This window comes from Myotis nattereri (genome assembly GCF_964212035.1).
Source record: "Myotis nattereri genome assembly, chromosome: 2".
In the NCBI taxonomy this organism is placed as follows: Eukaryota; Metazoa; Chordata; class Mammalia; order Chiroptera; family Vespertilionidae; genus Myotis; species Myotis nattereri.
In genome coordinates, this window is record NC_138076.1 from 123,333,648 (window position 1) to 123,358,468 (window position 24,821).

The 24,821-nt window shown below is 43.2% G+C and overlaps 1 protein-coding gene across 1 annotated transcript in view; it reads right to left on the reverse strand.

Moving 5' to 3' along the window:
- Window positions 1-213: 213 nt before the first annotated feature.
- Window positions 214-24,821, reverse strand: part of LOC308513846 (maestro heat-like repeat-containing protein family member 1) — a gene marked incomplete at both ends in the record, with an annotated part of 68,560 nt that continues 43,952 nt past the window's right edge. Inside the window, 11 exons of the mRNA XM_081083947.1 lie at window positions 214-223; window positions 660-792; window positions 6,764-6,829; window positions 9,013-9,118; window positions 9,995-10,117; window positions 10,696-10,854; window positions 21,895-22,068; window positions 22,397-22,537; window positions 23,186-23,303; window positions 23,512-23,649; window positions 24,464-24,648. Coding sequence (XP_080940073.1) covers window positions 214-223; window positions 660-792; window positions 6,764-6,829; window positions 9,013-9,118; window positions 9,995-10,117; window positions 10,696-10,854; window positions 21,895-22,068; window positions 22,397-22,537; window positions 23,186-23,303; window positions 23,512-23,649; window positions 24,464-24,648 — 1,353 coding nt within the window. The remainder of the gene's footprint in view (window positions 224-659; window positions 793-6,763; window positions 6,830-9,012; window positions 9,119-9,994; window positions 10,118-10,695; window positions 10,855-21,894; window positions 22,069-22,396; window positions 22,538-23,185; window positions 23,304-23,511; window positions 23,650-24,463; window positions 24,649-24,821) is intronic.

A 24,821-nucleotide genomic window follows, 5' to 3' on the forward strand; every position in this document is an offset into this window, starting at 1 on the left:
GAGGTGGGGGAAAGACTGAAAACTAGGTGCCCTGTGATTCTACCACCCTGCTCCTCCCTTTTGCCATTTGAAACTTTACCTGAAGGTAGAAGGAACTGCTTCCAGAGCTGTTGCTGCCACTCAGGTTTACCCCCTAACCCCCAAACTAGGATGGAAGCCATTTTGTTTAGGATGAAAAAATAACGTTTATTTACAAATGTATATACTGATAGCTCACAGTACCCTAGGGGAGATAAAGAACAAGGACTATACTATCTCTTCTAAGATCAAAACTACCTATTTGGGGTTAAACCAAAGTCGCCCATCCAGTTGGAGAAAAGGTGGGAGAGACCACGGCAGAGTCCAGCACTGACTCTGAATAAACAACTGGAAAAGGCTTCAGCCACCGGCTCTAAATGTTCACAGTGGCTCAGGAGCAACTTGTTTCGGGATCAATGGAGTTTCCTCAGGGGGACTTTCAGACTCTGGTGCTTGTGACTGTGTTGACTTTTCTAAGTTGCCTACTAGGACGGAGAATTTTTTACCCTCCCTTGCACCAGCTGCACAGTAAATTTAGAGGGCCTAGGAGCCAATTCCTGGGCCGATCAGTATCATTATCTCCTTCCCGTCTGAAAGTCTTAAATAGGTGCCTCTTTCTTTTTTGGGCTTTCCTGGCACACAATCCGAAGAAGCGAGTACTTATAATGGAAGTGGAGCTGTCCTCGGGATTAACATATTCCTCAATATTTTGAAGAAGAGTAGTCACCAGAATCTGGATAGATTCCACAGGATCATTCCTCATACTTTCTAGAGCTGAAACCAGAAAGGAAGTCAACTCAGATTCTCAATCTCCAAAAACTGTTTACCCAAACTCCATTGTTTTCCACCCCACATGTCACATTATGACTTCATTTAGAATACTTTTTTGTCATTGTAAAAGTGATATTTTTTGATTATAGAAAATGTTTAAATACAAATTGTTTTTTAAAAAGGAAAGAAAAAGCACTCAACTCCGCAAAAAAAAATGATATTTTCATACCTGTCCTTGCAGTATTTCTTTAATATCGAACACAGACACTTTGTTTTACAAAAATAGGATTAACATTTTCTTCCCATAAAATATTTCCCCATATAACTTAATATCCAATCACATGATTCTATCATAATTTCTTTGATGAACACCTTATTAGTAAACAATAAGGCTGCTTGCAATTTTTCACTGTTAAAAACAATGATCAACAACTCTTAATTGAGATTTACAGTACTATCATCATGCACTGTGCTATAAACAAAGACTATATATCCCATCCTCCCTTGCAGCTAGGTGTGGTCATATAACTAAGTTTTTAGCAAGTGGGTGTAAGGGAAAGTGGCATATGCAACTTCCTAGAGATATAGTAGTGAATAAGAAAGACAGATTCCCCACAGTCAAGAACATTCTAGCCCAGCTGGTGCAGCTCAGTAGTTTAGCATCAACTTATGAATCTGGAGGTCACGGTTCGATTCCTGGTCAGGGCACCTACCCGGGTTTCAGGTTCAATCCCCAGTGTGGGGCATGCAGGAGGCAGCCGATCAATGATTCTCATCATTGATGTTTCTATCTCTCTCTCCCTCTCCCTTCCCCTTCCTCTCTGAAATCAATACAAATAGATATTTTTAAAAATAGAACTTAATATTCTAGTGGAGAAAAAAAAGTAAACATAAATTAAGTGCAAAGAAGGAAATTTAACAGTATGATGAGAACACCTAACTGGGAAGGACCCCTTTAGATAGGCCAGTCAGGGAATGCCTCTCTGAGAAGGTGACATTTGAGCTGGGATGCAAAGAATGGGAGCCACCCTCCAAGGCAGCCCCATGAAGATCAAGGGCAGAAAGTGTCTCAGTGGAGGCAGGGATTGCGTCATCCTGCAGAAAATAGCCAGAGTGGCTGCCCCTTCTAGTGAGGGGGACATGATGTAGGCTAAGGGTAGAGAGAAGTCAGAAGACATACTTTTCAGGGCCTGTGACCCAGGGTAAGGGACCAAACTTTGACCCAAAGAGCAGCGGAGAGCCACTGAAGGGGTTTAAGCAAAGGCGTGCCATATCCAGTGTACACGTTTCAAGGAGATCCTGGCTGCTGCATGGAGAGTAGTGTAGAGAGAGGAACCGCATGTCAGGAGCTGACAAAGTGGTCCAGTTAAGGAATAGGGGTGCATAGTTCAGAGTTGAGTGGGAACAGAGGGATGGAGACAGGAAATTACTTACTAGTATTGCAAAGGAGAAAAGGGACAGGAAGAATGTGGGCTCAACAAATCTAAAAGCCAACCAGGCCATCAAAGTCTACAGCTTCACGTTGATCTCATTTAGAATAGAAAAAAAGAGAGTTGGGCTTGCACTATATAGAAAAATATACAATCCTTTAAAGAACCACTTCTCAACCACAGGTTTGCTCAGCACTAGACATGGGTGGAAGTGTAATTAGAAGTATTTGTGGGAAGCTGATATAGGGTTAAGCCTCGGACTGACCTGTGGGTAAAGTCACAAACAATTCCCAGCTTAGAGGGCACAGTCCTCTTAGCATAATTAGGCTTGACCTTATAACACTCCCTAGATCTTATCTGGGAAGCTAAGGGGCTGAGGAAGTGCAGGAAGTGTAACCATGGTCAAAACAAGTGAAACTCACAAGAACTGTGTAACTATGGTAACCACTACCTTGTTTACCTCTCACTATAAAAAGCTTGGTGAGACCTGAGCACAGTGGAAGTCCTTCTCCTTGAGTTGGACTTGCTCGCCTGGCCCCCAATATTCCCAAATTATCTCTTGTCTTTTCTATTTCATTTGTTGTGCGGCTCCTCTTCCAGACCCGAACCCTGAACCACGCAGGACGTGGAGGGAAACACGACAAGTATTTTCCTTTGGAAAAATGTCCTCCTATCTAGGTATTTGGGCATCTTTCTAGGAGGCTGGGTGGGAAGAGGAAGGCAAGGGGAATTCAATGATAGACATAGGAGTCCAACATTTCCATTCTGGATATACTTTCCCTGAAATTGAACTATGGTAGCTGGAATAGGTGTCTACTATTTAGTAGAGACCTCAACTGTAAAACGTAAGAGAAGGCAGCCAGCATACAAAATGTCAGAGCCAGAAATAAAGCCAGGGTCAAGCCCTCAGAGGGCAGATGCTACCAGCTGATGGTTAATGTGCTAGCAGTAGAATGGCTTCTCTCTGGGAAGCAACAAATATACTCCCTTAGCTACAAATATACTCCCTACCTGCCCTCCCACTACCACCCCTCCCCTGGTCCAGAAGCCTGAGTCAGTTCAACACAGATGTTTTGTGGGACATCTATGTGCCCAGCAAAGCTCAGTGCTTCCCATGTTTTGTGTTCAATCTTCAAAACAATGTTCAAGATCAGCACTATTATCCTCATGATGCCAATGGAGAAACTGAGGCACCCCAAGTTCACATGGCTCATTATCAAGAGATCTAGTATGTGACAGTGGTCTGAGTAATGCAGACTTTGTGGAAGAAAGTACCCTTAGAAGTCATTTACCATTTTACTCTCTGGACAAAGAGCTGTAAAGACAAGGACTTGTCTCTCTCCAGTTGTCTGCTAGGTATTTCCTCTTAGACACGATTCCACCACTACCTCACAAACAGCATCCCTCAAATATTACCTCACAGCAGGCACCAGGAAACTTTAACTGGGCTCAAAGTAGAGGGCAAAGCCCCTGAGGATAGGCATCTGCAACACCAGAACAGCAAGCCTGTGGCATTCATGCCAGGACTTTCAGACAAACACATAACACTCTCAACTACAAAAGGGCTGAGACATAGAAACAGGAGCTAGAAAAGCAAACATTCTCTTCATCTTGTCTCTACATCAAGGAAGGAAACTGTGGTATGAAAAATAGTGAAGAATAAGTAATTCAAAAATCCTTTCCATTTGGTCCTGGAATGAATTATACCACTCACCATTGATCACAAGCAACCTAAACTCTTCCCAGTGTCCATTAGCAGAGTTAAGAACTGTGTTCCATGCTGCACCCTACACTCAAGTAAAACCCTAAATCTTTACCATGGCTAAAGGCCGCATCAACATGGCCCCACTGCTGTTCTCTGATCTCATCACCTCCTGCCCGTCCTTTTGCTCACTCCATGCCATCACATTGCTCTTCTTGTTCTTCCTTGAACATGCCAAGTGCTTATCCCTCAAAGAGTCATAGGGTTCACTCCCTCATTTCCTCCGGCTGTCTTCTTAAATGTCCCATAGCGGAGGGGTACCCCGGACCCCACTCCGGCCCTTCTTACCCCTTGCCTTATGGAGATAGTGACCTCCACAGTGCTTATCTAACATCTACGTATTTGTTGAGGGGGTATTCCTCCCTTCCCGACTAGAATGTAAACTGCATGAAGGATAGGTTATCAGTTTTGTTCACTGCACTATCTCATGCTTAGAATAGTACATAGTATACAGTAGGTTTTCAATAATTAACAAATGTAATTACTAGAGAACAATGGCAGGGAGTCAGCAGAAGTACATCCTATATAAAACATAAGTGTGGCTCTTCAGGGACTGAAGGGAGCAAAGGGTTTTGAAAGGTGAGGTAAAACTTTCTCTTCTGATGGACATTGGGAATAGCAGCTCCTCTTTCTCCACACTACCAACTTCCATTCCTACCTCTTTTTTAGGACTTTGGTAAGATTAAAAATAATGGAGACCTGGCCAACATGGCTCAGTAGTTCAGCATAGACTCATGAACCAGGGGGTTACTGTTCGATTCCTGGTCAGGCCACATGCCTGGTTGTGAGCTCAATCCTCAGTAGGGGGCGTGCAGGAGGCAGCCGATTGATAATTCTCATCATTGATGTTTCTATCTCCCTCTCCCTCTCCCTCTCCCTTCCGCTTTCTGAAATAAACAACAACAACAAACCACATATCTTTTAAAAAAGAAAAGGTGACCATGAATTGCTACTTGCTGAAATTGGAGTATGGGAACCTGGTTACTATATTACTAGAGGCCCAGTGAAAGAAAATTCATGCACTAGATGAGGCTCCTCTCACAGTCCAGGAGCCCTCAGGTGTGGGAGGTGACCCGGCAATCAGGGGCAGGCAACACCCCATCACACCTCTGCTGCTGCCCCTGCCGGCAGCATAAGCATCGGCTAGCCCTAATTCTTAGTCTCAGGCTGGACCTGGGCAGCTGGGGGGCTGAGTGGAGTGGGAGTCTCCAGAAGCAGGCAAGTGGAGCAGCTGTGCCCACTGGGGGCAGGCTCGGCCTTGCTGCGTACCTGCCGCCCTGGGGGGGGGCTGAGGGGACTGGGCACCGCCATCTTGTGGCTGTTGGTGCCGCCATCTTTGAGGGCGGGGCAGTCAATTAGCATATTCCCTCCTTATTGGCTGTGGACACTGCCATATTTGCGCTGGAATAAGGGTCAATTAGCATATTTCCTCTTTATTAGATAGATTCTCTATATTTTTAAATAACATTTTAAAAAATCTTAAAACAGCCACAGGAAAAGGAGAGATTACCTACAATGGAAAAAAAAACTAGAATAGTAGGCTTCTAGTTAGCAACAAAGAAAGCCAGGAAATAATAGCACAATGTCTTCAAAATGCTGAGAGAAATTAATTGTTGGTGTAGAATTTTAAAACTAGTAAAGCTATCTTGCAAGGATGAGGGTAAGAAGAAATTCTTACAAACAAAATCTAAGACAGTATATTATCAAGATACCAGCACTAAAATGCAATAACTTAATCAATAAAAATATTAATAAAAAGTGTGCAAAAAAAAGATACCAGCACTAGCCCTGGCCAGGTGGCTCAGTTGGTTGGAGTGTCATTCCCTACACCAAAAGGTTGCAGGTTCCATCCCCTATAGGGCACGTACAGGAGGCAACCGATGGATCTCTCTCTCTCTCTCTCTCTCTCTCTCTCTCTCTCTCTCTCTTTCTCTCTCTCCTACTCTCCCTTCTCAAGGCAATAAACATATCTTCCAGTGAGGATTTTTGAAAAAGATACCAGTACTAAAGAAACTTCTAAAAGGATGGAGAAAAATGACCCCTGAGGGATGGTCAGAGATATAAAAAGGAATGGTGAGCATATAACACTTTGTAAATCTATAGTTTGTATACAATAACAATAATCATAGCATATAAATTATGATTTTACAAAAGGAACTAAAATATTGGTTAATAAAAGTCTGTAATTGGGAAAGGCGGTGATTGAAATTCATGTCAACATAGTAGGAAAGATTAAAATGTTGTACTTTAAACTCGGTTAAGTTCAACATGCATAATAAAAGTCTACTTTTTAGTACCTAGTCTGGAGTAAGAATTACACTTGCATATAAGGAGGCATATATAAGAATGTTCATGGTAGCATTGTTTGAATAGCAAAAAAATTGAAATAACTTAAATATTAATATATCAAGGGCTCTATAAGTATAAATTAATTTTAAAATATTTTAAGGCAGTAAAAAAGAACACAAAACTGCATGTTCTTCGGGGGAAAAGGAACCATGTCTGCCTTACACACCTCTGCAGGGTCAGCCCAGAGCACAGGACAGAGGAGCAGTGACAAGAACGTGTTGTTAGCAGAGCTTTTATCTAACTGGTATGATGACAAATAATCTTATCTTTCTCTTACTTCTCTTCACTTAAACTTTTAGATATAACATTCATACTGGTAAGAGTAAACTTTTAAAATAATGGCATATGTACATCAGGAATTGCCCCTTCCTAATTTCTATCTTGCCCCATCCCCTTATGTAACCCAGAACCCAGGTGCGAGGCCCAGACTCACCATTTCGTAACAGCTGCACATCATCCTCATGTATGGAATGCAGGTTTATCTTCTTAGCTATTAATGCTAAAGACAGAACAGATGTAAAGTCTATCCAGAATTCCTTAGCCTTTGGGCCATCCCTTTCCCCAGGCTCGGTAGTGAACAAGGAAATTTATAAAATGATTTTAGCAAGGAATGTATGTAAGAGATGCCTTGCTGGCTACATGTCAGTGACCTAGTGAAAGAACAGCCCTCAGAGCAGCTGTGACCCAGCTGATAAGTGGAGCCTGCGCCAAGGATGTTAAACTTCATGGGGCTCCTACTCCAACAGAAGGATGGACAGGGGGCACTAGGCAATAATTTGCAAAAGTAAAATATGGATGGGCAATAAACAGGACAAAATACATAACCTAGCTGTTGATTAAAAAAAAATAATAATAACCAAAACAACAAGCTTCTTTGTTTTCACCTAGCAAATTGGTAATGATTTTAAAAACTTATTACCTAGTGTTGCCAAATGTTTGGCGAAATGGATACTCATATACATACTGGTGACAAGAGAAAATGAATCTAACTTTTTAGAGGGCAGTTCCAAATCCTTAAAATTCTGCATACCCTTTGGGTCCAGAAACTCTACTTGTGTGTGTGTGTGTGTGTGTGTGTGTGTGTTTGTTTTGTTTTGTTTTTTCTTTTTTTTTCTTCTTTTTTATTGCTTCAAGTATTACAAAGGGTATTACATATGTGTCTATTTTATCCCCCCGCCCTAGACAGTCCCCTAGCCTCCCCTATTCCCCAGTGTCTTATGTCCATTGGTTATGCTTATATGCATGCATACAAGTCCTTTAGTTGATCTCTTACCCCCCTACCTCCTGCCCCCCAACCCTCCCCGGCCTTCCCAATGCAGTTTGACAATCTGTTTGAGGCAGCTCTGCCTCTGTATCTATTATTGTTCAAAAGTTTATAATGGTCTCTATTATCCATGAATGAGTGAGATCATGTGCTGTTTTTCCTTCACTGACTGGCTTATTTTACTTAGCATAATGCTCTCCAGTTCCATCCATGATGTTGCAAATGGGAAGAGTCAGGAACTCTACTTTTAAGCAATGTATCTTAAAAAAATAATCATGATGACATGCAGAGATTTAACCACTATGTCCCTGTCTATAAAAACAAAAGATAACACAGTCTCAATATTCAAAAATAAGGACTGGTTTCATAAATCCATCTATACAATAAAATTAATATCATGTAGTCATTAAATAAAATGTTGATGAGTATGTAATGCATGTATTTGTGATAGAGCTATGTACCAAAGTTTACTTTTAAAAAGTTTGCCCTAACTTTTTGCTCCCAGGTTCCATTCTGGTCAAGGGCATGTACCTTGGTTGTGGGCACATCCCCAGTAGGGAGTGTGCAGGAGGCAGCTGATCAATGTTTCTCTCTCATTTTTTTTCTAAATCTCTATCCCTCTCCCTTCCTCTCTGTAAAAAATCAATAAAAATATTTAAAATAATCAAATAAATGGAAGTTCTATAGTTCTGCTCCAGTGGGTCAGTGATTGAGCATCGGTCAAGGACCCAAGATATTATGGTTCAATTCCCAGTCAAGGCACCTACCTGGCTTGTGGGCTCAATATCCAGTAGGGGGAATGCAGGGGGCAGCCAATCAATGATTCTCTCTCTCCCTTCTTCTCTCTCTAAAATCAATTAAAAACATATATTTTTTAAAGTGCTATATATATGTGTGTGTGTGCATGTGCATGTGTGTGTGTGTATGTGTGTGTGTGTGTAGCATATTTTTAAGAAAAATAATTCTATGGTGTTAGTAGTGGTTAAATCCAAATGATGTAAGTTCTGGCATTACTCATTGTCTTCTTTCAGCCAGTCTGAATATTTTATGCTTTCTAACATAAACACATACAGTTATAGTTTAAAACAAAAAATATTTTGAGAAATCCATGGGGTTCCAGTTGAAGCAACAGTTTTTTCCTTCCAAATGCATACATTTCTCTTCCTCACAAAGCAGCATGCTGACAAAGTGTGTAGATGCACACAGAGCCAGGACAAAGGCAGATAGCTTACTACTCCTCCCCAGGCTTTTCTAACACAAATTTTGGATTCTGACAGCATATCTCAAATCAGGTCAGAGCTAGGAAAGGATGTAACCAACTTCTTCATGCCATGGTTCTGGCTTAGCCCTTTAGTGAAAGGTCAAGGAGGGCTTTCCTGCTGGAGAGAAGGGAGGAATTGACAGGAGGGACCCCTTACCTATGAAATGGAGTGCAGCTGTCCGTAGGAAGGACTCGGAGCTCTTCAGGAAGCTGAAGCTCTGAAACAGTAACTCCCCCACTAATTGTCTTTTGCATGTATTCACCTGTGAAGTCAAAGAGGTGTAATGCTGACAAGGAGAGGGGGGCTGCTGGGAACTCTACTGAAGACCGTCTTGCAGCCTTGGCCCTCTCACCTTGTCCACAAGCAGCAGCATTTTCTGTCTTCAGTCCGCTTAAACGATGTGAACCTAGACACTCAGACACCCCCACCCCAGCAACAGTGCAGACTCAGCAGGAAGTTCAAAAAGAGAATTTTGCCCCTAGGAACCAACATGATAAGGGAGACAACAACTGATGTAGAGCCAGGAGACGCATGTTTGAATACTGGTCCTGACACTGGCCTCAGCTTTTTCATCTGAAGTGTTGAAATAAAACCTGCCGAACCTACCAGTGGCTCCAATGGGATAATGGATGTTAAAGTGTACAGGGTAAAGTGCTCTATCTATGTAAAACATTCAAATTCATAATATTAGAATTAATCATTTAGTTCCTAACCTACTTGCGTAGCCCTTAAATGTTTACTTTTCAACAAGGATTCCTGCTCTATGGCCTGTTCTTGACTTCACTGAAGTCACTGAAGCTACAGACCGTTACCACCATGATTGGTGATCTCAAGCCCTGAGGAATCCTGTCTATACTTCTTCCTCTAACCAGAAGGCTTCTATCCCATTGGCATCTATTCACCTTGCATGATGTCCCTAGCCTCTGAGGCAGTTTGGGATGCTAAGAGGATCAAATATGGAGATCCAGGGACTGGCATCCCAAATGTGGGTTCTCAGAGTTTGCTGATGAGAAAGAATGAGAATCAAGGAAAGGAAAGAATACATCTTCTGTCAGCCTTCTCCTCTTTGCCCACCAAGCCTGCCAGTGAGTCCATAGCATGCATATTGCAACCGGCTTCCTCAGAGACTCTCACTCACCAAATGGTTGCATGTTTCTTCCAACACCTGCATGTGATCACTGAGGGTGGTATGCTGAAACATCTGTGTGAAGGACGACCAGCCAATCACCTTAGTCCACTCAGTCAGGGCTGCTCCACAGGCCTATGGGATGGAGACAAGGAAATCCTAAGTCTCACTCCTATAATTCTAGAGAGCCAGGCCTGACCATGAAACTAGCCCACAAGGGGTTTGGTTGGGATTAGTTGCTGGGATCAGGGGCCTTGATCGTGTGAAAAGATGTAAATAACTTCAGGGAGGAGTACCATATCTGTCTAAGACTGATGGCACCCAGTAGAGGGTAAAAGTGCTCAGATTCAGCCCAGAAGATGATACCAAAGAGGTGTAGAGCAGCGGTTCTCAACCTGTGGGTCGTGACCCCTTTGGCTGTCGAACGACCCTTTCACAGGAGTCGCCGAAGACCATCCTTCATATCAGATATTTATATTACGATTCATAACAGTAGCAACATTACAGTTATGTAGCAGCAACGAAAATAATTTTATGGTTGGGTCACAACATGAGGAACTGTATTTAAATGGCCAGAAGGTTGAGAACCACTGGTGTAGAGTGAATGTAGATCCCAGACCAGGCTCATGAAAGAGGACTAAAGGGAAGGGGCTGTGCTCTAGCAGATAGGGGTTGTATCAGGCTGAGTTTGGCAGGACAGAGATCACCCATACCTTGACCACCTCTGTGTTGTCGTTCTCTAAGCTAAGCAGCAGCGGGACTAAAAAACTGTACAGATGTTTCTTGATGGCATATCCAGGCCTGAATTTGTTGACTCGATGTAGCATGTGCCCAAAGGCAGAGGTGGCTGTGATCCTCACCTGGTCCCTCTCCTGCCATGAAGAGCAAAACGGAGAATGAGGAAGCTATGGTTTCCCTCTGACCCTGCCTGGCTTGGCTTTCATACACCCACATTTCATTTTTCATGTCCAAAGGATGCTGCTTTTACATACTGGAAAGGCAACATGATTTGTGTAGCTGAGTAAATCTCTTAGCCCCCTAGAGCTAATAAGCCTCCTAGGGTTATGGCACTGTGCTAGGGAAACTAAGATTATAATTTCAGTTCTGCTCTGGATCATATCTACAACCTATCACTTTATTCTCTTCTGGGGATTTAGCTCAAGAATGCCAAATTTAAAAAAAATTTAATTGTCCCGGTTATGCTGTAATTGTTTAAATCTATATTAGCTTGTGTTAATTAGCAAGGATCACAAACAGCTAAACTTTATACACTTTCAAGAGTATAGTATATATTAACTGTACAAATATTTTTTAAGCACCTATTATGAGCTAGGCACTTACTAAATAGCAGACATGATGGGACAAGACAGTTCCTCAATTTGTAGGATATGGAAAACAGATATTTTAACAAGTTGAATTATATTTTGCACAAAGCACATAATGGCTATACAGAGGGATGATTCAATGTTAGTATTTTAATTAAAAAAAAACCCAACAGGATCCAATACAGTGGTGGAGTAGGTGGAAGTTACACTCACCTCCTCCCAGGATCAAACCAGAAGTACAACTAAATTTTAGAACAATCAACCTAAGTAACCAATTGAAGTCCAGCTGAACAGAAGTCTTATGACCAAGGATTTACAGAAGCAGCCACATGGAGACTGGTAGGATGGACTGAGGCTCAAAAAGAGGTGGCCCCACATGTGCAGCAGTAGAGAATCTGGAGAGATATTTCACCTACGAAGTCCTCTGTCAGGAGCAACGGGCTCAACGCAACACAGGCTCCTCAGCCTGGAGCACCACAAAAGGAAGAGAAACCCACCTAATTCCTGGCTGTGAAAGTCATCAGAGATTCCATCTATTAGGGAGAGAAGGGAGTCTGCTGGAATCCCAGGAGCCCCCTTAAAAAGTCAGTGCAGAAAATGTTGTTTGCAGCCTCTCGCCATGGACTCCAGCACAGGGAAGGTGGCTCAGGGCAGACTGGAGTCATACAGGGAGAGACTGGGTTGTGTGGCTTCAGGGAGAGAGCTAAAGGGACAGCCAGCAAGGTCCTTGTGTTGAATCCCTCTCCCACCACAGTCCACAGATGCCGTATTTCTTGGGTTGAGCATTCCCCTCCACAGGGCATCAGCCTGGTGGAATGTATTAGTACTCTCTCCCAAATACCTGTTTCCCTGCCCTGCCAAGCTCCCACCAGCCAGCCTGAGCTGGCAGTGCAGACTTTCTTGGAGGGATCTTTAGGATGTGTAGGCAGACAAACGGGATGTCAGATACTGAGTTCTGTGGCTTTAGGGTGAGGGTCATTTTCCCCCTCACATGCTGACTGGAGCCACCATTGCTGTGCAAAGCTCTCTATCCACATGACCAAATATTGGTCTGTTTTAGCCCTATAAACTCTGCTGGCCTCACCCTGATGACTCCCTTAAAAACCCACCCCACCACAAATGTCTGTAGGCCCAATGCAGGTGGCAGCTGGCAGCTGGGCCTGGTGTACAATGAGACATTTGCTGAACGGCCTCAGAAGTAGTACTGGCTTCAGGTTTGTATATGTATCAACCTGGTGAATACCACTGGCCCTAACATGAGAACCTACTTCAATTTGCATATTGCCAGAGGCAATTCCAGTGATTTGGTCTAACAGGAAGCCAGCAGGAAAGGCATATCTTGGAGTGCCTTGGGACTTCTGCTGACCCCTCCCATGGGTTTGGTGCTAGTGGAGCCTGGCCTTGGCATGCACTTTGGCTCCTCCCATATGCACCCCTGTCTTGCAGAGGCTTCCACAAAATGTGGATCTTTTGTAGCTCCTGACAGGTAGCCCAGGGCCAGTCACAGGCAGCATCTGATATTCACCAGCACCAGAGTCCCTCCCAAGAGGCCTCAGGACCTGGTGGCAGGCTTCAGACCACATTAGAGCACAACGCAATTAGCCCCACAAGTGGCACATTGAAAGGAAGATTTTGGCAGATACCAGACCCTGCTGGGGTGAATTCTACTTCATGGGGTTAGTCCCTGCCCAGCAGCTCATACAGTGAGATCAGGGTCAATCCTCATATTCAGCCAGCCTGAAGGTAAACCCCACCCATGGATGCACCAACATCAATAAGGGTCAACTACAGCCCTGGCTAGTGTGCTTCAGTAGGTTGGTTGTCTTCCTGTGCACTGAAAGATTGCCAGTTCAATTCTTGGTCAGGCCACATGCCCAGATTGTGGGCTCTATCCCTATTAAGGGAGAGTGCAGAAGGCAGCTGATCAATGTTGCTCTCATACTGATGTTTCTCTCTCTCTTTCTCCCTTCTTTTCTCTCTAAAAATAAATAAATATTCTTTTTCAAAAAGACCCTACTACAACAAGAGGGCTCACATAACACACTCCCAGAATACCTTGCTCTAGTGATCAGGGAGACAGCACTACCAAGCCCCGCAGGACACCTACGAAATAAATACCAAGATGGGGAGACATAGCAGATCTACCTAATACAATAAAGCAAATACAGAGAGGTACCCAACGTGAGAATACAAGGAAACACGCCCCAAATAAAATAACAGAAGAAATCCCCAGGAAAAGAACTAAAAACAATTAAGGCAAGCAATCTACTAAATACAGAGTTCAAAACAATGGTTAAAAGGATGCTCCATAAACGTAGGGAAGAACGGATGAACTCAGTGAAAACAAGAAAAGATAGTAATAGAACACAGAAACTATAAAAAAGAACCAGTGAAAAATACAGAATACACTAGAAGGAACCAACTATAGACTAAATGAAGCAAAGGATTGAATTTGCAATTTGGAAGATAAGGTAGCATAGAATAGCAAATCAGAGCAGTGAAAAAAAAAGAGAGAGAGAGAATTCTTCTTGTTGTTAATCTTCATCCGAGGATATTTTATCTAGTAATTTTTAGAGAGAGTTGGAAGGGACTGGGAGAGACAGAGGGAGAGAAACATTGATGTGAGAGAGACACATGGATTGGTTGCGTCCCGCACACTCCCCAACCAGGGCCAGGTATTGAACCTTTGACCAGAATTGACCCTGTGACCCTTCTGTCCATGGGCCTATGCTCTAAACACTCAGTGAACGAGCCAGGGCTAAAAGAGAATTTTAAAAAATGATAATGCCATAAGGGGCCTCTGGGACAACATCAAGTATACCAATGTCTGCATTATCGGGGGCACCACAAGGACCAGAAAGCAAGCAAGGGATTAAAAACCTATTTGAAGAAATAATGATGGAAAACTTTCCTAACTTTATGAAGGAAAAAGACACACATGTCCAGGAAGTGCAGAGAGTCCTCTACAAGATAATCCCAAAGAGAACCACGCCAAGACACATCAAAATTATGATTTAAAAAAAACTCTCAGCAAAGAAGAAATAGAGAGAACATACCGTAACATAATAAAGGCCATCTATCACAAACATGCAACTAACATCAAACTCAACAGGGAAAAACTAAAAGATCAGAAACAAGACAGAGATGTCCATTTCCACCACTCTTAGGCAACATAGTTCTGCAATGAGACAAGAAGAAGAAATAAAAGGCATCAAAACTGGAAAGAAATAAAACTGTCATTATTTGCATATGACATGATACTGTATATTGAGAACACTAAAGATTCCAACAAAATAGACTACTAGAATTGATAAATTAATTCAGTAAAGTATCAGGATACAAAATAAATATTCAGAAATCCATTGCATTTTTTCCCTTTTTTTCCTTTGCAGTTGCATTTGTAAAAACCAATAATAAACTACCAGAAAGTAAACCTAAGAGAACAATCTCATTTACAACTGCATCAAAAATCATATAAAATAGCCGAAACCAGTTTGGCTCAGTGGATAGAGCGTCGGCCTGTGGACTGAAGGGTCCCAGGTTCGAGTCCCGTCAAGGGCATGTACCAGGGTTGCAGGCACATCCCCAGTAGGAGATGTGCAGGAGGCAGCTGATCGATGTTTCTCTCGCATCGATGTTTCTAACTCTCTATCTCTCTCCCTTCCTCTCTGTAAAAAATCAATAGAATATATGAAAAAAATATATATAAAATAAAATACCTAGGAATAAATTTAACCAAGGAGATAGAAGAACCATTCTCAGAAAACTATGGAAGACATTAAAGAAATACACTGAAGAAGATACAAATAAATGGAAGATTATACTGGATAGGAAAAATTAACATAGTCAAAATATCCATACTACCTAAAACAATCTATACATTTAATATAATTCCTATCAAAATATCAATGTTTTATTTCCCAGAACTAGAACAAATAATCCACAAATTTATCTAGAACCACAAAAGACCCCAAATAGCCAATAACAATCTTGAGAAAGAAATACAAAGTTGGAGGTATCATGTTACCTGATATCAAAGGCCATAGTAATCAAAACAGCATGGTACTGGCAAAACCCCTCCCCGCCCCCCCCCCCCCAAAAAAAAAATCAACAGAACAAAATGGAGAGTCCAGAAATAAACCCTCGCCTATATGGTCAAAGGAGGCAAGAACATACAATGGGGTAAAGACAGTCCATTCAATAAATGGTGTTGAAAAAATTGGACAGACACATGCAAAAAAAGAGAAAGAAACTAGACCACCTTCTTACACCATACACAAGAATAAACTGAAAATGGACTAAAGACTTAAACCCATAAAACTTCTAGATGACAATAGAGTAAAATCTCTGACACTTCTCTTAGCAATATTTTCCTTTCTGATATATCTCTTTGGACAAAGGAATCAAGAAAAAATAAACAAATGTGACTACATCAATCTAAAAAGTTTCTGTACAGCAAAGAAAACCATCAACAAAGTGAAAAGTCAGTCCAGCCGGCATGGCTCAGTGGTTGAGCATCAACCTATGAACCAGGTAGTCATAGTTCGATTCCCATTCAGGGCACATGCGTGGGTTGCAGGCATGTAGACATGCAGGAGGCAGCTTAACAATGACTCTCTCATCACTGATGTTTCTATTTCTCTCTCCCTCTTGCTTCCACTCTTAAATCAATAAGAAAATATTTTTTAAAAAGACAACCTACTGAATAGGAGAACATGTTCGCCAATGGGTTAACATATTCTGATAAAGGGTTAATATACAAAATTTATAAAGAATTTATACAGCTCAACACCAGGGGGGAAAACTGATTTAAACACTTCTCCAAAGAGGGCATACAGATGGAAAATAGACATGAAAAAATGCTCGTCACTAATCATCAGGGAAATGCAAATTAAAACCACACTGAAATATCACCTCACACAGTCAGAATGACTATCATCAATAAGTAACAATTATTGGCATGGAGAAAAAAGAATTTTCACGCACTGTTGGTGGGAATGTAGATTGGTGCATGGGAGTGGAAAAGAGTATGGAGATTCTCTCTTTGGCCCTGACTGGGTAGCCCAGTTGGATAGAGTGTTGCTGACTATGGCAAGGTTGTGGATTGATCTCTAGTCAGGGCACCTACAAGAACCAACCAATGAATCCATGAAGAAGGGGAACAACAAAACGGTTTTTCCCTCTCTCCCTTCTCTCTCTCTCTCTCTCTCTCTCTCTCTCTCTCTCACCAATGCTTCTCTTTTTTTAAAGGTTCTCCATTTTTAATCTTTTGCATTTTAATTATGTATTTTGGTGTGGGCTTCTTTGGGTTCATCTTATTTGGGCCTCTGCATTTTCAGGACTTGTATGTCTGTTTCCTTCCTAGGTCAGGGAAGTTTTCTGGTTTTTTCAAATAGATTTTCAATTCTTTGCTCTCTTTCTTCTAGTACCTGAATGATACAAAGGTTGGTACACTTGATATCACAGAGGCCCCTTAAACTATCCTCAACTTTCTGTGGATTCTTTTTTCTTTTTGCTGTGTTGAGGGGGTGTGGTCTGCTCCCTTATCTGCGAAATCACTGATTTGATCCACTACTTCATTCAATCTACTGCTAACTACTTCTAATGTATTTCTTTATTTTTCAAAGATTTTTAAATTTATTTTTAGACAGAGAGGAAGGGAGAGGGAGAGAGAAGCATTCATGTGAGAGCGAGGCATTGATTGGCTGCCTCCTGCATGCTCTCTACCGGGTATCAATCCTGCAAACCGGGCATGTGCCCTGAGTAGGAATTGAACCTACAACCTTTAGGTGTACAGGACACCATCCAATCAACTGAGCAACACCAGTCAGGGCTCTAATGTATTTCTTTGTTATTGTATGTTCATTTCCAAATAGTTCTTTTTTTATATTTTCTATCTTCATGGTTTTTGAAAATATATTTTTATTGATTTCAGAGAGAAAGGAAGAGGGGGAGAAAGATAGAAACATCAATGTCAGAGACAATCAGTGATTGGCTGCCTCCTGAATGTCCCCCAATGGGGATGGAGCTCACAAATGGGGCATGTGCCCTGACCAGTAATTGAACTGTGACCTCCTAGTTCATAGGTCAATGCTCAACCACTGAGTCATGGGGGTCAGGCTCTACCTTTGATTTTAGATTTCTTCTGCATTAAAGTTCTCACTGAGACCATTTAGCATCCTAATAACCTGTGTTTGGAATTCTGCATCTGGTAGATTGCTTGTCTCCATTTTATTTAGTAACTTTTCTGGAATTTTGTTCTGTTATTTCATTGGAACATGATTCTTTGTCTCCTTATTTTGGCTGTCTCCTTGTGTTTATTTCTATGTATTAGGGAGAGCTGCTACATCCCTCACTCTGGTAGAGTCGTCTTATGTAGTAGGTGTCCTATGGGGCCCAGTGACACAGTCTCCCTGTTCACCTGAGCTGGGTGCTCTAGGTATGTCCCTTCTGTATGTTTGTGTGCCTTCTTATTGTAGTTGAGCCTTGATTGCTGTTGCCACATCAATGGCAGAGATTGACCTTCAGGCAGATTGGGTGTGAGGACTGGTCATGACTCCAGTGGAGGAGCTATTGTGCAGGAGTGAACCTACAGAGCAGAATTTGCTTTAGCAGGACTCTGGTACCATGTGAGTCTGCCCTTTGAGTGTGTCATTATGGATGGAGTTGGGTGCTGCTCTGGTGTAGTCTGCATCTGACTACTGGGCGTGTTGGTTCTGGGGCCTATTGAGAGGTGCAGGTGAAGGTTATCTGTGGCTTGTGACCTGCCTGGGGCCACCTTGTATTAGTTACAAAGTTTGCCGCTTGTGGTGGACTGGGAGGTGCCGGGGAGAGGCTAAGATGCAAACTGAGGCCAGATGCTGCTAGTGCCAGGCTTGGAGCTGCTTGGGAAGTGGGGCAAGGCATGCCAGGGCCAGATGCTGCTTTTTTGGGGTTTGTGAACCTTTGAGATATTTCTAGGAATATTGGCATATGCCAAGACAAGCTTTTTGTATGGAACAGTGTTATCGAGGTTAGTGGAGACTCAGATTTGATGCTTGCCTATACATGCATGGGGAGGGCTTAGCAAAGGAACAGTAGCTTCTGCTAGCACTTCCTCTGGGAGACAGCTGCCCTTCCAGCCTTTCCTTGAAGCCAGATAAGTCAGTTCTACCTCTGGCATCCTTTGAGGTACTGCCCCAGGGCTGGAGATCAGAGCAAGTAAACCCATCAGCGAGTAATTCCATGCAAAAGCCCTTTAAGAGGAATGCTTGGGATTCCAGGAGCCTCACCCCCTCCACCTGCCAACCCCCTAACCCCCGCCTCACTGAGCCACCATCTCTACTGTTTTTCTTAGTCAGAAGTTAGGGACTTCTCTTGCCAGCACTGGAACTGGAGAGCCTGGTGTGGGGCTGGGACTCCTACTCCACACTGGGAGACTTCACAGCTGAGATCTCTCTCCCAATTTTAACCAGTACATGTGGGTGTGGGACCAGCTCATTCCAGGCCTCTGCCCCTCCTACTAGCCTTGATGTGGCTTCTTCTGTATATCCTTAGCTATAGGGCTTTTGTTCAGCTAGAGTTCAGGCAGGTATCAATGATGGTTGCTCGGAAGTTTAGTTGTTGTGGTCATGGGAAAAGGGGAGTACAGTGTTTACCGATGCTGCCATCTTGACTGGGAGCGAAAACTACAGAGTCTTAACCAAGTAAATGTATATGACTAGGTCAATGTTAAAGGAGCACCTAGAACCCAAATTTCACAGCCCTTGCCTTTCAGTTTCTAGGTTGCCATTGTGTAGATAATGGCCATTTACTATTTTTCAGTTAGACAATAAATCTTGACTTCCCACTCCAGCAATATGGAAGATAACCTGAGAACCTTCCCATTATAGACATCTTAAAATGCAAAAGAAAATATACTAAGAAATATTTAAATAATTACAATTTCAAGAAAGGGAAATTCCCAGGGCCAAAGATAAAGAGGCTGCTGACACTCCAGCGCCCATGGGGTAGAGGGATATCACTGGTTTCTATGACCTAGGGGCCTGGCTTTTCCTGTCGATTGGTCTCCCCAACCTGCCCAGAAGGCAACCAGAAACTGGGAAGGAAACACCATAGGCTGACAGAATGCTCCAAGAGAAGTCGTCTAGTTAATCTCAAAGAGCCAGAAAGGGAACTCACACTGCTCAAAGAGAGGGGAAACCCCTCAGTTCTTTTTCTCCTACTGTTCTCTCATGCCACAGCCCCCACACAAACCTGGGGGAACCTATAGGAGGCAACACTCTGAGGGAGGGAAACCTTACTTTCCTTTTGAAGGAGCTGAGGCCCCAAGAGGATGGGCAACCCCCCATTTCTTTATTTCCTCTCTCTGCCTTCATGCCACTTGGCCCAAACATAGGCACAGTCACAGAAGTCCCTGGCATTGCAGGCTAACTAAAGCCTCAGCTTTGTGGCCGGGGAACCCCAGGGAACTGTAAAATCAGGGAGGTCACAGAGAGGGAGGACCTAGGGAAAGTGAACATTCAAGGGGGCAATGGCTGGCAATTCAGACTGACATGGAAATCACACTGTGCACACAGAAGGCTAGTCAGAACTTGCAGCCTGAAGTTAAATAGGCCAGTTGCCTTCTAAAGCAAAACTATAAACATCCTCCATAGGATTTCAATGAGACTCAGAGTCACATAACTTAATATTTATAAAGATACGATCAAAAATCACTCTGGCCAGTTTTTCTCAATGATTAGAGCATCAGCCTGTGGACCAAAGGGTCACAGGATCAATTCCTGGTCAAGGGCATGTACCTCCATTACAGGTTCGGTCCTCTGCAGGAGCAGGAGGCAACCAATCTACGTGTCTTTCTCATATCCATGTTTCTCTCTCTCTCTCTCTCTTTCTCCTCTCTCCCCCTTCCACTCTCTTTTATAAAAAAAATCAATAGAAAAATTATCCTCAGGTGAAGATTAAAAAAAAATCACTCTGTATATGAAGAGCCCAGAAAATCTTGACTCACATGGGAAAAGCCAATTGAGATGAAACAGTTAAGATGAAACGGATACCAGTTAAGATGAAACAAATGTTGGAATTATCTGATGTAAACCTTCAAGGAGTTATGATAGAAAATACTCCAAAAACAACACTGAATAACCTTGTAATCAATTCAGAAATAAAAACCTCAGCAAAGAAGAAGACAAGATAAAAAAAATGGGAAATATTTAAACTGATAAATACAAATTAGCAAAACACAGGTGTCAGAGGAAAGACACAGTGAACTTGAAGACAGATCAATAAAAATTTTCCAATCTGAACAAAAAAGAGAAAAATTATTGAAAATGAACTGAATCTTGGGACCGAGGGACAAGAGGAAAAGGTCCAACATTTCTGTCATCAGATTTCTAAAAGGAGAGGAACACGAATGTGCCGAAAATGTTTTGGAGAAATAATGGCTACAAACTTTTAAAGTATGGTAAAAGACATAAACATAGAGATTTCCAAAAATTCAGGCTAAATCTCAAGAAATTCATGCCAACACATCCTAAACTGTTAAAAACTAAAGACAAATGTGAGACAAAATAAAGACATTTTCAGACCCGGACTGAAAACATTTGCTATTAACAGCCCCTCACTGATGAAGCCACAAAGAAAAAAGAAGAAAATGAATCTAGAAGGGAGGAGAGAGCTATAAGAAGGAAAGGGAAATGAAGAAATGTGTAAGCAACATATGGGAAAATCTAAATGAGTATTGACTGTATAACATAACACCAATGGTGGTGATTATGTTAAAGACCACATTTGGGGATTTTAAAAGAATGTGAAACTAAACTACTAGACAATATTAATTAATAAAACGGGGGCGGTGTAATCAAGCTTCTAAGGTTCTTATATTGTTTGGATGAAGGGTAAAGATTATTTTTAGGCTTTGTCAAGTCAAATATACATGTTGGGTTTTAAAAGTAACTGAAAAATGGATGAATCATGGAGTGAGTGTCCAGGCTCTTCGAGATTATGAGGCCGATACAAAAATAATTGAAATCCAAGGTTCAAATATTAAAAATTGATAGATCCCAGAACAGGAATACTGTTAAGTAAGCATACACTCAAATGTGAAGTCCCTTCAACTCAAAATGGCTCTGATCTGTAAAGAGGCTGAGACATGGAGTGGGCTGTTACTGGCCTGGGAAGTTCAGATTTCTGATCCTTTGGGTATTGTAACAAGGCTCCTAGCATTCTAGGGTCCCTGTGCTGTTGGGAAGGAGGGTAGAAGTTATGAGTTCTTCCCCCACTCTTTAAGTTTGCAGGAGAAGATCGTTGGAGTCAGAACCAATTTTACATCAGTATGTCACATTTTCCCCTTCAGTGGCTCCTTCAGGAAAGTTGTGGTAAGAGAGTAAGTGGATGAGTGCTACATCTGTATGGAATAGGGAATGAATTTTGCACCTGTCTAATGCACTGCTTCAAGTAGCCAAGTCTCCTTTTTTCTGCCCCTCAGTGATTTTAGCCTTCCACCAAGTCCCATAGCTCTGCCCCAGGGCCCTAAATTCAGCTTCCAGGGTTCACCTTCAGCCCCAGCCCATACTGTTCCCAACTAATCCTAGGGACTTAGGCCCATACATCATTGATGAGTGGACGCAGATGCTTGGAGATGCTGCAGAACATCACCTTGACCTCTTCTCCATACCCATGTACAACGATGTTCCGTAGGGCCTTCACTGCCTGAACTGTCACTCGTGCCTCACTCTTCAGGAAGTCTCGCAAGGATGGAAACACGTTCTTCACAGACTCTGACTGTTTGAAAGAAGGCAGAGATCACTTTCCACCTGGGCATCATGCAACACTTTAGGGATAGGGTTTTGAGAAAACAAGTGGTGCCTAAAAGAAACAGACGTAGGGAATCTAGGGGCTGGATGTGCAGAGGAAGTGGAAGGCTGGTGCTCAGGGTGTTTGGGAGGCCAGATGGCCAGGCTATGTAAGTCTATAAACTGGATGTTGTACTGCCCTAGGATGAGGGGTTGGGAAATTTACTAAGCTCTGAGTAATTAAGAGACCCCAAGGGAAATAAATTAAGTGGTCCAGAGACTAACATTTGATTCCCATTGGGCCCCCCCACTTTTACTTGACTTTCATGCAGTGCCAGGTTACTGATTCCACGGAGTCCAATTTCTTTCATGATGAGGTTGGGCTCCTTGGTCCACTTCATTAGATTGCCCACAAAGTCTTGTCCCAGAGTCTGAGCCACTGATTGATGCCAGAGGAGCTGTGGAAACAAGGTGACTATAACCATGGATGGAGAAAAGGTCATGGGTACCTGGTGCTTCCCTAGCTCCCCTCAGGCCCCATACTCAGGTAAGAACTGTGACCAGTTGAGAGCAGTAGATCTATGCACATGGGGTAGAGTCTACGGCAATGGTGGATAGCGCTGATAACGTTAGCATTTTGGGCCAGATCCTGGGATCCTAAAATCATTCTGGGAGGACTAATGCCGCTGATCCCCTCCCCAGGCTTTCCCTGCCTTTTTTATTTTAAAAAAAATATATTTTATTGATTTTTTACAGAGAGGAAGGGTGAGGGATGAAGAGTTAGAAATATCGATGAGAGAGAAACATTGATCAGCTACCTCCTTCACATGCCCTACTGGGGATGTGCCCGCAACCAAGGTACATGCCCTTGATTGGAATCGAACAGGGAACCCTTTAGTCCACAGGCCAACGCTCTATCCATTGAGACAAACTGGTTAGGGCTTCACCTGTCTTTTTTAAACCAGGCTCTGAAGTGGCAGGGAAGCAATCCCACTCAATTCTATTCTTTCCACTTTCTGGGGCAAGTTATTTAACATTTCTGTTAAATGTTCCTCAGCTACAGGAAATGAATGGCTAGGGCTGTGGTCCTCCCTCCAGGCTTTCACCTGTGCATAGACGGCCCTGGCCAAGATCTTCCGATGATTATCTCCGCTGTCAAGGAAGGTCTTGGCAAGCTTCATAATTCGGTGCAGCATGACTACTTCACAGTTCTTCACAATGCCACTGGGGTGGGGCAGAGGAAGCCAAGAGTTGCTGGGTGGGGAGTGGGCAGTGGTGGAGGGGAGGTGGCAAGGGAACAGTATGCACAGAACAGGGAAAATGTGAAGGCTGAGGTCTGGGAGATGAGCAAGGGAGGGTTAAAGTCTGCTGTATTTGAAAATTGGGATTGGGGGCTAGAGTGGTATAGGGCATGCTGGGGAAATGGTCCCACCTTGTCAGGTCCATGATGCCTATGTAGTAAAATTTAGAGGAGGACAGATGATCCCAGCACTTATGCTCATCTGCATAGACCACCACTCCATCATATGCGGCTGCGAACAACACAAGCTTCACCACCTCCAGGGCACAACTGAAGGCCCGTCGTCACGAGGTTTGTGAAAAGAAAGGAACAGAAGGATGGACAAGGTGTTATGCCCTAGTTTGCATCCTTGTCCTGGCAAGCCAGGAGACAGTTCTCTAATCTGGATCTGGTGCATAGCTGGATCCTGCTTTCCAGCTGATGAAAACCCATGGCTCTCTGAAACCCATCTCCAATTGTGTCTGCTCACCCCTTCAACCTTGGTGCTCATCCAACCACAGAGTCTTGTAAAAGAGACTATAGAGATGTGCTAGTGCCACAGCTTTCAAATTCAGCTCTCCAGAGTGTAGCAGGGTTAGGATACCTCTTCACCTCCACACCCACCTAACCAGAATGTCTCTGGTTACTGGTTTTATTTTTTTACTGTAAGATTTCACTTGAATAGAATACCCTGAGGTTTTTTAAAAAGGTCTGACAACCGCTTACTTAGGAGTTCAACACCCTAAACTGCAGTAGTAACTTCCATGAGATGGCGCAGTTAGTGACAAAGCTAAGCCAGAGGTGATCCAGATTCGAATGGCCACAGCTGCATGGAGAGAATTGAATCTTTCATGGGCCGAGTCATGAACAGAGACCTGAACCGCTGGGTGAAGCAGAGGAGTGCATGCAAGGAAAAGGATAACGAGAAACTTCAAAACACGTGAGAACATTCCAGCACGTGATGTTGGGGCACCCACACCGACATTCCAGCTCTGTGCTGCTGTCAGTCTCTTCTTCAGCTTCCCTAGGGGATTGGCATCCAGTTGTCCAGGGCCCTCTGGAGTTGACTAGTCTCATTTCTCCATCACACCAGGGTTAGGCTTACCTACTGGAGTCAAAGGCCTTGCCTAAGCCCCCATCCTTCCTGTAGACCACCACCTTCTGGGGGGTATTTTGTTCAATCACCCAGAAGAGATGACATAGCACAGCCAGCAATAGCCGGGGGTAGAGTTCCAGGATGGCCTCCCGGCACAGAGTCCCGGATAGCATCTCACACAAGGCACACGCCGCCTGGGGAGGACACGTGGAAAGGAGGAAGCAGAATTGACTAGGTCTGGTAAAGACAGAAATGGTCCCACAATCCCACACACTGCCCCTCCCTGTCACTGCCCATAGGTCACAGTGCACTCTGACTGAGGTTTCTAAGAAGCACTCAAAGACTGAATGCCCACAGCTCAATCCTG